Raw genomic sequence first — 12,649 nt, 5'->3', positions numbered from 1 at the left:
TTCTCCTGCTTTCCTTTTTCTCTCTTTTCCCCACTGCCTTTCTCATGCTCGCCGCTTTGTTCCCACTGCCACCCCTGTTCGCCCTGTTCTAAGATACCAACAGCCAAAAAACTGGTGCATTTATTTTTCCAACATGTTGTGAAACTATATTAATTCCCAGATAAGTTAATTAGTGACAGAGGGTCTCAATTCATTGCCAACTTCTGGCGGGAGTTCTGCAAACTAGCTCACATAGAGCAGGGGCTTAGCTCAGCATACCACCTCCAGACAAACGGACAGACAGAACACATGAACGTGGTGCTAGAACAATATTTACAGTGTTTTGTGAATCATCAACAATCTAACTGGGTAGAGTTGCTCCCGTTTGTGGAGTATGGATACAATAATAGTGTGCACAGCTCCACAAAGACTACTCCATTCTTAGTGGTATATTGGGTATGTGGGAAAGGACATCTCTCCTCTACTGCCGGGAGGAGAGTCGCCGGAGCCACCCTCGTCATTTGAGCAATGGTGGACTAAATTGGGGCAGGCCTGGACTAACATCCAGGAAAACCTGGATGCTGCCAAGGAGTCCTATAAGAAACATTATGATAAAACCCATTCCCCCACTTGGGACTTTAAAGTGGGGGACACAGTATTTTTGTCCACCAAGAATCTGCCTCTCCCGCAGCCGTCTAAGGAGTTAGCATACAAGTTCTTGGAACCTTTTCATATAAAACAGATTAAAGTGACTGTAGTGACTGTAGAATTGGATATACCTAAGATGTTTAGTAAAATTCACCATGTCTTCCATTCCAGTTTACTACGGAGGGACCCTGGTGCAACGCGTTGGCACCCTCAACCTCCAGCATGGACCCGATTTTGGTTCCCAGTGAATTTTACTAAACATCTTAGGTATATCCCAGTTCCCAGTTAGGAACCAAAATCATCACAAAGTGGGGGAAAATTTAGATGCTAAAATGAAAAGGGGGGTATTGTACTTCTTGATTAGATGGAAGCATTTTCTGCAATCACACGATGGCTGGGACGGACGTAAGAGCTCCATTACTAGTCAAGCAGTTTTATGCCAAACATCTGCACAAAGGAAGGGAGGGAGGGAAATAGAAGGGAGGGGGAGGTGAAAAGAAAGCAATGTTAACTTTAAATGCATTCTGCAAGCTGCCAACTGGCTTGGCTTGGAGAAGTGGTTTTAAAAGTTGTGGGGGCTTTGAGAGCCACACAATATGTGTGAAAGAGCCACATATGGCTCCCAAGCCAGAGCTTAGCCCTTGTCATAGACTTTCATAAGCATCCTGGTTCTTAAGCAAGTTTATCCACCCTTGATCTACGAGATGGCAGTGAAGCCCACTGTAATATCCTGAGTGACGAGACGGGTTGAAGTCAACATGCTTTATTCGATGGTACATTACAAGAAAGAGAACACGCAGGCCGGGTCCCGCTTATATACATTCCCTGGAACTGCCCCCCAGTCTGACCAGTCCAATCCTGGCCAGTTAAACTTCCCGCCACAGCTCTTGATGGGCGGAGAGTCTAGCGAGCTACATCCGGGGACCAGTGGGTTTCCCCTGGTTGCCTCTGTAGCAATCACCATGCGGTACATTAGTTTACGTTTCAAGACATAACACCCACCAAGAAAGCTTTCCATGTGCCCTCCATTGCATCTGCTAGCTTTCTCCCAGCCCAGTTGTTTAGAACATTTTGTTCTTTGACTTCCTTGCCCTTCCTGGTTGATTAGGGCTTCCCGGGAAAGCATGGGGACTATTCTGGGAGATATTATCAATCTATTCCTATCATCAGGGACTGTCCAGCTAATCTAAAGAAGCCAGTGGTGCATCTGCTCTTGAAGAAGCCATCTTTAGATCCATTGGTTCTTATGAACTATCATCCATTATTGAACTTACCATTCTTGGGCAAGGTAGTGGAAAGAGTGGTGGCGGAACAACAGATTTTCTTGGATGAAACTGCTATCCTGGACCCATTCCAGTCTGGCTTTTGCTCAGGCCATGGAATGGAGACCACACTGATTGCCTTCCCAGAAGACCTTCAGAGACATCTAGATTGACCTAACAGAAGCATTTGTTACAATATTTTGAACCACTGCCTTGCCAACATTGGGATACAGAGACTACCCTTGCAATGGCTCTCCTTCCTTCAGCATAGGGGACAAAGGGTGGCACTTGGGGAGGAGCAGTTACAATGGCACCTACTCACATGTGGTGAGCCACAGGGAGCAATCCTTCCCCCAGTGTTATTCAGCATCTAAATGTGCTTCCTTGTCCAGTTGGTCCAGAGTTATGGGCTTGGTTGTCAGGATGATACCTAGCTCTATCTGTTGATGGATGGATGGCCAGACTTTGCCTCAGAGGTATTACAGGCTGTGGTGCATTGGCTTAATCAGCTGACTGAAACTTAATCCAGCAAAGATGGAGGTCCTGTACCTGAGTAGTGGGGATTTGAGAATGGGAATCCAGCTCACAATCTTTAGTGCTGGTGATGTGGTGAAGAGCATAGGGATCATCCTGGATCCCTCCTTTTCTATGGAGGCTAGGGTTACCCACTTGCAAGATCAGCCTTTTATCATCTTTGGCTGGCCAAGCAACTGGTTCCCTATCTCACTTCCAGGCTTGATTATTGTACCACCTCTATGCATGGCTGCCCTTGAGCTTGACCTGGAAACTGCAGCTGGTGCAGAATGCGGTAGCATGTGTGCTGACAGTGATGCCTGTGCAGGCTCATATTCAGCCAGTGCTCCACCAACTGCACCAGCTGCCTATAGAGTACCAGATCCAGTCAGAGTTCTAGTGCTGAAGCCTTATGCAGCCACGGACCTGCGTATCTCAGGGACCATCTTTTTCTGTACATGTCCCACAGAGCTTTACACTCAACTTCTGGTTACCCCTGGGCCGAAGGATGTCCAACTAGCCTCAACAAAGGCCAGGGCTTTTTTGCCCTGGCCCCAGCCTGGTGGAACAAGTTCCCGCTTGAGATCAGGGCCCTGCGGAATTTTTTACAATTCTGCAAAATGGAGCTGGGCTTGCAAAATGGAGCTGGGCTTTCAGTTGAGCCAGTGGGTGCTCACACCTCCAGCCTGTAGTTGAGAACCTACGATATTGCTCAGAAAGGGTTTTATCTGTATGTTATTATTGTGGCAATTCTATTCTGGTTTTAAGTATGGATTTTAAATCTTAGGTGTTTGGATTTTAAACCCTATATCTGTTCCTATCATGATATTATGCGGCCTTTAAAAGTAAATAAATGAATGAATACTTTATACTCTGCTGAAGTCCCTCCCTTCCTGCAGCCCCACCCTCCCCAGGCATTCATAGTGTTTTAATTTTTTTTTTCTTTGCAGCCTTGGGGATTCTTAAAATGGGTGGAAAGGTGGCCTGAAAATAAGTAAAATAAATATTTATCTTATTTACTTAGGGTTACCGTGTCTTGCCTGGCTGCCGATAGGGGGACTTCCCTTGCACATGTGGCACAATGACATCAACCGGAAGCGAAATAATTGTGCCAGGCACATTGCGTGGGGATGCACCAGGACATTGTAACATTGGGTCTGCATGCCTCTTTGGTCACAGATAAAAGGTTTTGTTAAGAAAGAAGACAGGGATGGGTGGGTGCTCTGGGCCGTCCCAGACAAACCCTAACCAGAGTTGTGGCAACCAGTAGCTGCCCTTCCTGGTCCCCTGCTGTGTGACAGGTAGGACTATAAGTGTGTGATTGGCCCAAGGCTACCCAGTGATCTTCCACAGCAGAGCAAGAATTTGAATCTGGATCTCCCAGATTCTAGTCTGACAGGTAGGCTAGGCTGAGAGTAGGGTCCCCAGCCTCCCACTGGGGGTGGAGTTTCCCCCAGTTTGAGGGCACCAACCCACTGACATGGAGTTGGCCCCTGCTGGCACGGAGTTGGCTCCCTGGTGATATGGGGATCCCTGCCCCCAATAAGCTCAGTTGCATGCAATGTGCCTGGCAAAATGTCACCTGGAAGTGACATCATTGCACCAGGCACACCATGTGGGGGATGGTCTAGCAATTTGAGTAAAAACTCTATGGTGCCATAGAGTTTTTACCCAAATTCCTAGAGCATCCCCTGCTCAACGCACCTGACGTGATGATGTCACTTCTGGGTAACATCATCACACCCGTCATGCTTTGTGTGCACAAGGATCATCCCCCACCAGAAGCCAGGTAGGACCTGGCAACCCTAGCTGAGAGTGTTTGACTGGCTCAAGCTTCTGTGGCAGAGGAGGGATTGGAACCAAGATACTCTTGGTCTGGCACTCTTAACCATTACACCACACTGGCTCTTGAGATATATATATATATATATATATATTATGCTGATAATAATATACAGACTTAGTACAAATGAAGCAGAATAAGAATAAATGATGGATGAACAAAAGTCTGAATAAAAAACTGAAACTGTTGCTCTCCCCCGGGCTCACTGGTCTTTGAGAAATACTCCCCCCCCCCCCATTTCCTGCCTCTGTTAGTTTCTCTGAATTCTTAAGAAACCCCCAGAAGGTTGATGGTTCTGTTTTGCTTCTAGGGGACAGGAAACTCTTTGTGGGCATGCTGAATAAACAGCAATCAGAAGATGACATTCTGCGGCTTTTTGAACCGTTTGGCGTGATTGACGAGTGCACAGTGCTCAGAGGGCCAGATGGGAACAGCAAAGGTCTGCCTAATATCCTTTGGCTTTCTAGTGATGAGAAAGACTCAGTCCCATATAGAACTGAACCTGTCTACACTACAAAATTCAATCTGGTTGCAAGACAGTTTCACTCCAGATAATCCCTCCCAAAGAATTCTGGGACTTGTTTGCTAAGGCTGTTGTGAATTCCTTACAAGTTTACTAACCTGACCCTTTCAGCAAAGCTACAGTTCTCGGTGTTTGCTTTTGGCTTCTGGGATAATTTCAGATTTTTCCTTCCTCTGGTTTCAACCTGAGAAATGATTTCCATTCTCCCTTTGTGCAAATCCTTACTACTGAACATATCCTGTTTCTTCTCCCCAGATGTTGTCCATAAAATATAAACATTTTGTAAATGATCAACAAGTTTTATTTAAGGTATAAACTTTTATGTGCAAAGCTTATACCCAGAATTAAACTTTGTAGGTCTTAAAGGTACAACTGGACTTTGTTCTGCTGTGTCAGACCAACCTGAATCTATTTTACAAATGATGTGCATCATAGCTATAAATGTCATATGAAATCTGCACAATGATGCAAACACATCTATAAAGCCAACTATGAGAAGCAGAGAATCAAAACTGCTGATAAAAATATAAATTCAAATAAACAGGGATCATTTTCTCACCTCTGCCTTTTGACATGTCTGAAACCAGTTTGAATTTATATTGGTGATATGTCTCTCCTTTTCAGCCAGAAGGGCTAGAAACCTGTGGATTCTTTAAAAAAAACCCAAACCAAAGCTGAATATCTCAACTGCATTGGCAGGAACCTCTTTTAAGAACATTTGTAGTGGATAGTTTTTCTTCAGATATCCTAATAACCGGTCATGATGGGAAAATACACTAAAGAAAAGTTTTTAAATGAAGAGAAAAAAAATCTGAATGGACACTGTCTTTTAAAAATGTTTTGAATTGTTCTTTTGATTCTTTTAATCCACCCAGTTTGTTCTTGGAAGGATATTGCATGAAAAAAATGAATTTAAAAAGTGGTTTTAAATGTTACGTGGACTGTAGCATCATTATCAACAGGTTGCAATTGTATTAATGATGTTGATTTTAGGGATCAATTATTTTGTACAGGTTTTTTTTTGCAAAGGACATTGTGCTTTTGGTATGCACTGCAAGTTGTACATAGACCCATTGTGATGGTAAAGAACAGGACTGTGAATAAAGACAACAAAGCTGTGAAAGGGGCTTTTGGTGAAAGCCAGGTGTGTGTGTGTGGAATACAGAATAGGAAAGCAATGTTGCTTAGACTATCTACTTTGCTCTCATGTGCCGTATTTCTTCCTGCCCCTTCTCTCTGTCTGTCTTGTTTTCTCCTTTTCAACTCTGTTGTTCTCCAGGCTGCGCCTTTGTCAAATTCTCTTCTCACACGGAGGCTCAAGCTGCAATCCACGCCCTCCATGGCAGCCAAACTATGCCTGTGAGTAAAAGTCTGAGGCACTGCCATCTTGTGGGTGGCCTTTCTCCATGGTTCTATGCCAGAGGTGTCGAACTCATGTTATGAGGGCTGGATCTGACATAAATGTCACTTTGTTGGGCCAGGCCACATGTGCCATAAAATGTAATGTCAGGCACCAGAGAGAGAAACCTTATAAAGGACACAGGCAAACCCAATTAATGCTATTATTTGTTACTCAAAATGCAAACAAAAGCAGTTAATTTACTGGGGAACCAAAAAGGCCCAGTAAATGTATTTAATAATATGCAAGACTAGGTTGTTTCCAAGAGATCCCATAAAAGGGGGAATACATATCAGTTGATTGCAGGCTGGGTAAGAGCCCTGGGTAGGCTGGTTCCAGCCCCTGGGCCTTATATTTGACACCCCTGTTCTATGCCATGTCACCCAGAGAGAGTAAAAGCCAGCCAGGGGTGAGCAACCAAGTGATGGGCTGAGCAGCCTTAGGGTGGCTATGTCAGCACAGTTCTCTCTTTTCCTACATTGCTAGTGGCCTTTTCCCTATGTTCTGTTCACTGAATCAATCTGCCACTTGCCTGAGGTGAGCAGAAACCACCTGGAGGCAAACAACTCAGAGCTAGCTAGAGCAGTACTGCAGTGGCTACATCAGCACAGTTCTCTTGATTTAATTTTTATAGAGAAGCTAGGCTTTGTTTGCAACTGCATTAGAGCTAGAGCAGTTCTGCAGTGGCTTCATCAACACAGTTCTCTTGATGTAATTTTTACAGAGAAGCTAGGCTTTCAAAGATTTCAGGTTTTCACAGCTGGTAACATCATTAGGGTTTGTAGAATCTTTCGGGATCAAGTGCCGTGTTCTACTGGAGAAAGTTTTCCTTCCAGACGTTTCGTTCTCAGCTGCGGAGAACATCCTCAGTGGCGTTGCAGCTGGAGCAGGTGCTCAGACCTTCTTGGCTGCTGTGCATTGAGTGGGGCCAGGGCTGCTGGAGAGCTGCTATTTGTAGGCTGGAGTGGGTGTGATGAAAGGGCAATTGGTTTGTGGATGTGCCCATTGTTTGATGGGGCTTCCTGGAAGGGTAGTGATAAGGAAACTGGCTGTTGAATGTGACCATTGTTCTGTGTTAATTGCTGGGAAGGTTGGAAGGTGTTTGAAGATAAGGAAGATGGTTGTTGACTGTGCTGATTGTTCTGTGGAATTTGCTGGTTGTTCTGAGACTTTCTGCAATTTATAGTCTGTAGGGTGTTTTGCAGAGCTGGGTACCAAGGAGACCATCCACACCAAATCCCGAGCAACACACAAATGTGGGTACAGCCTTCCTGCCCTACATAAAATCTGTCACCGACCGCATTGGCAAAATTCTCAAACGCCATAATGTTGACACAGTCTTCAAGCCCACACAACAGATCCGCCACATGCTGCGCTCGGCCAAAGATATGCGAGATCCACTTTCAACCCCTGGAGTCTACAAAATACCCTGCTCCTGTGGTGCAGTCTACATTGGCACTACCCAACGCAGTATCAACACCCGTCTCACCGAACACAAGAGACACTGTCACTTGTTTCAGCCAGAAAAACCAGCTGTAGCTGAACATGCACTTCAAGAAGGAGACCACGTCATCCACTTTGAAAGAACTGACGTCCTTTCTACGGTCTCACATTATCATACCCGGCTGAACAGAGAAGCTATTGAGATTTACAAACACCAGCACAATTTTAACAGAAAGGAAGAAGGCATTTTCATCCACCAATCTTGGTACCCAGCTCTGCAAAACACCCTACAGACTATAAATTGCAGAAAGTCTCAGAACAACCAGCAAATTCCACAGAACAATCAGCACAGTCAACAACCATCTTCCTTATCTTCAAACCCCTTCCAACCTTCCCAGCAATTAACACAGAACAATGGTCACATTCAACAGCCAGTTTCCTTATCACTACCCTTCCAGGAAGCCCCACCAAACAATGGACACATCCACAAGCCAATTGCCCTTTCATCACACCCCCTCCAGCCTACAAATAGCAGCTCTCCAGCAGCCCTGGCCCCACTCAATGCACAGCAGCCAAGAAGGTCTGAGCGCCTGCTCCGGCTGCAACGCCACTGAGGATGTTCTCCGCAGCTGAGAACAAAACGTCTGGAAGGAAAACTTTCTCCAGTAGAACACGGCACTTGATCCCGAAAGATTCTACAAACCCTAATGAAGCTAGGCTTTGTTTGCAACTGCATTAGTGTTCGTGTTGCCCTTGTGTTAAGAACTTTTAAGATGGAGAGCTGTATATCTGAGACTGGGGATCCTCCAGTGGTCAGGAGGAAGAGGAAGCTACCCTCTCTGTGTGCTCAGAGAGAGAGAGAGAGCCCTTTGAGATTCCTTTATGTAGCTCTTTCTTTTCAATTTCCCTGTGACCACATCTGCTGGCTTCTGAAGATCACCCTTTGGAGGCCAGTATTTTCTCTGAAATAGAAAGAAAAAGGGCAGATAGAAAGCAATTGTGTTCAGCAACTTCAGTACAAAAATTCTTGTCTGTTTCTTCCTCAAATGGAATTCTATACAGACGTTTGTCATTACGGGAGACATGCTTCCACAAATTAAGCTAACTTGCTTTTGAATTGCATTGGTGCAGAATATATATAAATAATAAATAAAATATAAATAAAACATCTATCTATCTATCTATCTATCTATCTATCTATCTATCTATCTATCTATCTATCTATCTATCTATCTATCTATCTATCTATCTATCTATCTATCTATCTATCTATCTATCTATCTACTTGAGCAGTTAATCTCAGAACTGTGGCTCTGTTCCCACTTTATGTTCCAGCTCTTTTGACATGGCTTGGGAGCAGAGAACCTGAAGGCCAGTTGTCTCCCATACTTTCCTTCTCTACAGGGAGAGGTCCTTCTCTGATTGTCCCACCAATCAAAGAAGCTCCTCTGGGGGTCACAGGAGAGGGCCTTTTCAGTGGCACAATCTCCCCGGGAAGGTGCACCTACCCCCCTTACTGTCAGTCTTAAGGAGACAGCTGGATATGGTTTTATTCAGGACTGCATTTGATTGATTTAGTTGTCATTTATTGGCAGAGCTAACTGGAGCTTTTAAATTAAACTATTAAAACTTTTAATAGTTTTTATCATTGCTGCTTTTGTGTTTTTATAATGTTTTATTTATATTTTGTTTATTATTTATTAAATTAAATTTCTAGACTGCCCTTCTCTGCAAACAGGGTTCATGGCAATGTACAACAGTAATTAAGCACAATCATAATTTAAAAGTCACAGTTGAAACAACAAAAATACAACAATTGATCTAATCGGATGGCACTGAGAGACTCCAGATTTAATTTAATTTAATTTTCCAATTTATGCTCATCCCTGTCCCGCAAGCGGACTCAGGGCGGCTTACAACATTAAAAACTTTACAACGACATTAAATAAACCACATCCAAACAAAACAATATCATAATTACAGGATTTTCATATTAGATCAAAAACCAGGATCCACGTCATAGGTTACCAGTCATAAAAACTGCGTATAGGCTGGTAGTATTCGGCATAAATTATGCACCTACATAGAAAGGCGCTAGGGGAAGCAATGACTTCAGGGGACACCCGCTGGATCAATTAAAAGCCTGTGCCACTGTCCAATGGGGAGGGGGAGGCAATTGCTATCCTCAACTAAATATCTGGTGGAACAGCTCTACCTTACAAGCCATGCAGAACTGCATTAAGTCCTGCAGGGCACAGATGTTGTTCAGCAGAGCATTCCACCAGGTTGGACAGCCGGATATCTGGTCAAGGACAGCTGGATATCTCTTAGGCCAGTTAAGATCTTGTCTGCAGAACACAGTTGTCTGGGGGAAGTATACCAGAAGAGGTGATCTTGAAGAAACATGGATCCCAGACCAGTCAGGGCCTTAAAGGTTAATATCAGAACCTTGAACTTCATCCGGTACTCCACCTGGAGCCAGTGCAGCACAGATTGAATGTATGCTGTTTGCAGGATTCCTGTAAGGATCCGCACCACTGCATTCTGGACCAGTTGGAGTTTCCAGATCAATCTCAAGAGAGTGAGTTACAGTGGTCTAATCTCAAGAGAGTGAGTTACAGTGGTCTAATCTGGAGGTGACTTTTGCATGGATTACTGTGGCTAGGTGGGGGCAAGACAGGTAGAGGGCCAGTTCCCTTACCTGGCATAGCTTGAAAAGCATCAGTCTGGTAACATTTGTAATCTGGACCTCCATTGATAAGGAAACATCCAGAATCACACCCAAGCTCTTGATAGTTAGTGCTGGTATTAGGGGCACAGTGTCAAGAGCCAGAAATTGGCACCCCAAGCCTGAATCCCTCTCCCCAACCACAGAACCTCTGTCTTGAAAGGATTCAATCTCAGCTGGCTCTGTCTTAACCATTCCACCATGGCCTCCAAACCCTCAGCCATGCTTGAGGGGGCACTATCCCACTGACTGCTCATCAACAGATAAAGCTGGGTGTCATCAATGTTCAGGGCATATTCAGTGATGACACTGATGTCATCAGCATCAGATGACACATCAGCCTGAAACTTCACAAGTTGGGGAAGGAGGCACATTGGAGAGAGGATTGTCCCCTGGGGGACCCCTAGTTGGCACCCTGTGTCCCTGATGTTGGAGAAAAGAGGTAAGCAACTTCAAGATGAACTCCTATGTTGGCGAGGTGGTGGGTCAAAGATTGTGATTGACCACGTCACACACTGCTTAAGATCAAGCAATAGCAGTAACTCCAACCTGCCTTGATCCAGCTGCTTGCAGAGATTTCTGTGAAGGTGACAAGTGCCATCTCCATCCCGTGGCCCGGCAGAAGCTGGACTGGAAGGGGTCCAGCACCAATGTCCCCTCCAGGAAGGTCTGGAGCTGTTCTGCCACTGCTCTTTCAATTGCCCAGAAATGAAAGATCAGAAGGATCCATGGGATCCAAGGATGGCTTCTTTAAGAGTGGTACTACCACTGCTTCTTTTAATCCCTCTGGGTAGACCCCCATAAGAACATAAGAGAAGCCATGTTAGATCAGGCCAATGGCCCATCCAGTCCAACACTCTGTGTCACACAGTGGCAAAAAAATTATATATACATATATACACACACTGTGGCTAATAGCCACTGATGGACCTCTGCTCCATATTTTTATCTAACTTCCTCTTGAAGCTGGCTATGCTCATAGCTGCCACCACCTCCTGTGGCAGTGAATTCCACATGTTAATCACCCTTTGGGTGAAGAAGTACTCTCTTTTATCCGTTTTAACCTGTCTGCTCAGCAATTTCATTGAATGCCCACAAGTTCTTGTATTGTGAGAAAGGGAGAAAAGTACTTCTTTCTCTACTTTCTCCATCCCATGCATTATCTTGTAAACCTCTATCTTGTCACCCCGCAGTCGACGTTTCTCCAAGCTAAAAAGTCCCAAGCGTTTCAACCTTTCTGCATAGGGAAAGTGTTCCAGCCCTTTAATCATTCTAGTTGCCCTTTTCTGGACTTTCTCCAATGCTATAATATCCTTTTTGAGGTGCGGCGACCAGAACTGCACACAGTACTCCAAATGAGACCGCACCATCGATTTATACAGAGGCATTATGATACTGGCTGATTTGTTTTCAATTCCCTTCCTAATAATTCCCAGCATGGCGTTGGCCTTTTTTATTGCAATTGCACACTGTCTTGACATTTTCAGTGAGTTATCTACCACGACCCCAAGATCTCTCTCTTGGTCAGTCTCTGCCAGTTCACACCCCATCAACTTGTATTTGTAGCTGGGATTCTTGGCCCCAATGTGCATTACTTTGCACTTGGCCACATTGAACCGCATCTGCCACGTTGACTCCCACTCACCCAGCCTCAACAGATCCCTTTGGAGTTCCTCACAATCCTCTCTGGTTTTCACCACCCTGAACAATTTAGTGTCATCCGCAAACTTGGCCACTTCACTGCTCACTCCCAACTGTAAATCATTAATGAACAAGTTAAACAGCATGGAACCCAGTACCGAGCCCTGCAGCACCCCACTGCTTACTGTCCTCCACTGCGAAGACTGCCCATTTATACTCACTCTCTGCTTCCTATTACTCAGCCAGTTTTTGATCCGTAAGAGGACCTGTCCTTTTACTCCATGACTCTCAAGCTTTCTAAGGAGCCTTTGATGAGGAACTTTATGAAAAGCTTTCTGGAAGTCAAGATAAACAACATCTATTGGGTCTCCTTTGTCCACATGTTTGTTCACCCTCTCAAAGAAATGTAACAGGTTAGTGAGGCAAGATATTCCCTTTCAGAACCCATGCTGAGTCTTCCTCAATAACCCGTGTTCATCAATGTGCCTACTCATTCAGTCCTTGATAATGCTTTCTACCAACTTTCCCGGTATTGAAGTCAGACTGACTGGCCTGTAATTTCCCGGATCTCCTCTGGAACCCTTTTTAAAGATGGGGGTGACATTTGCTACCTTCCAGTCCTCAGGAATGGAGGCAGATTTCAATGAAAGATTACAGATTTTTGTTAGAA

General features: G+C 44.7%; 1 protein-coding gene across 2 annotated transcripts in view; it reads left to right on the top strand.

Annotated features, from left to right (window-relative positions):
• The window catches only part of CELF5 (CUGBP Elav-like family member 5), a 159,616-nt gene that overhangs the window by 110,892 nt on the left and 36,075 nt on the right, over positions 1–12,649 (top strand). For both annotated transcript variants that reach the window (XM_060232897.1, XM_060232896.1), the window contains exons 4-5: positions 4,556–4,684; positions 6,048–6,127. In XM_060232897.1, coding sequence (XP_060088880.1) covers positions 4,556–4,684; positions 6,048–6,127 — 209 coding nt within the window. The remainder of the gene's footprint in view (positions 1–4,555; positions 4,685–6,047; positions 6,128–12,649) is intronic.

The sequence above is a fragment of the Heteronotia binoei genome, chromosome 2 (genome assembly GCF_032191835.1).
Source record: "Heteronotia binoei isolate CCM8104 ecotype False Entrance Well chromosome 2, APGP_CSIRO_Hbin_v1, whole genome shotgun sequence".
Taxonomy (NCBI): Eukaryota; Metazoa; Chordata; class Lepidosauria; order Squamata; family Gekkonidae; genus Heteronotia; species Heteronotia binoei.
The sequence above is the reverse complement of the archived record's forward strand: the minus strand, read 5'-3'. Positions and strand labels throughout refer to the sequence as shown.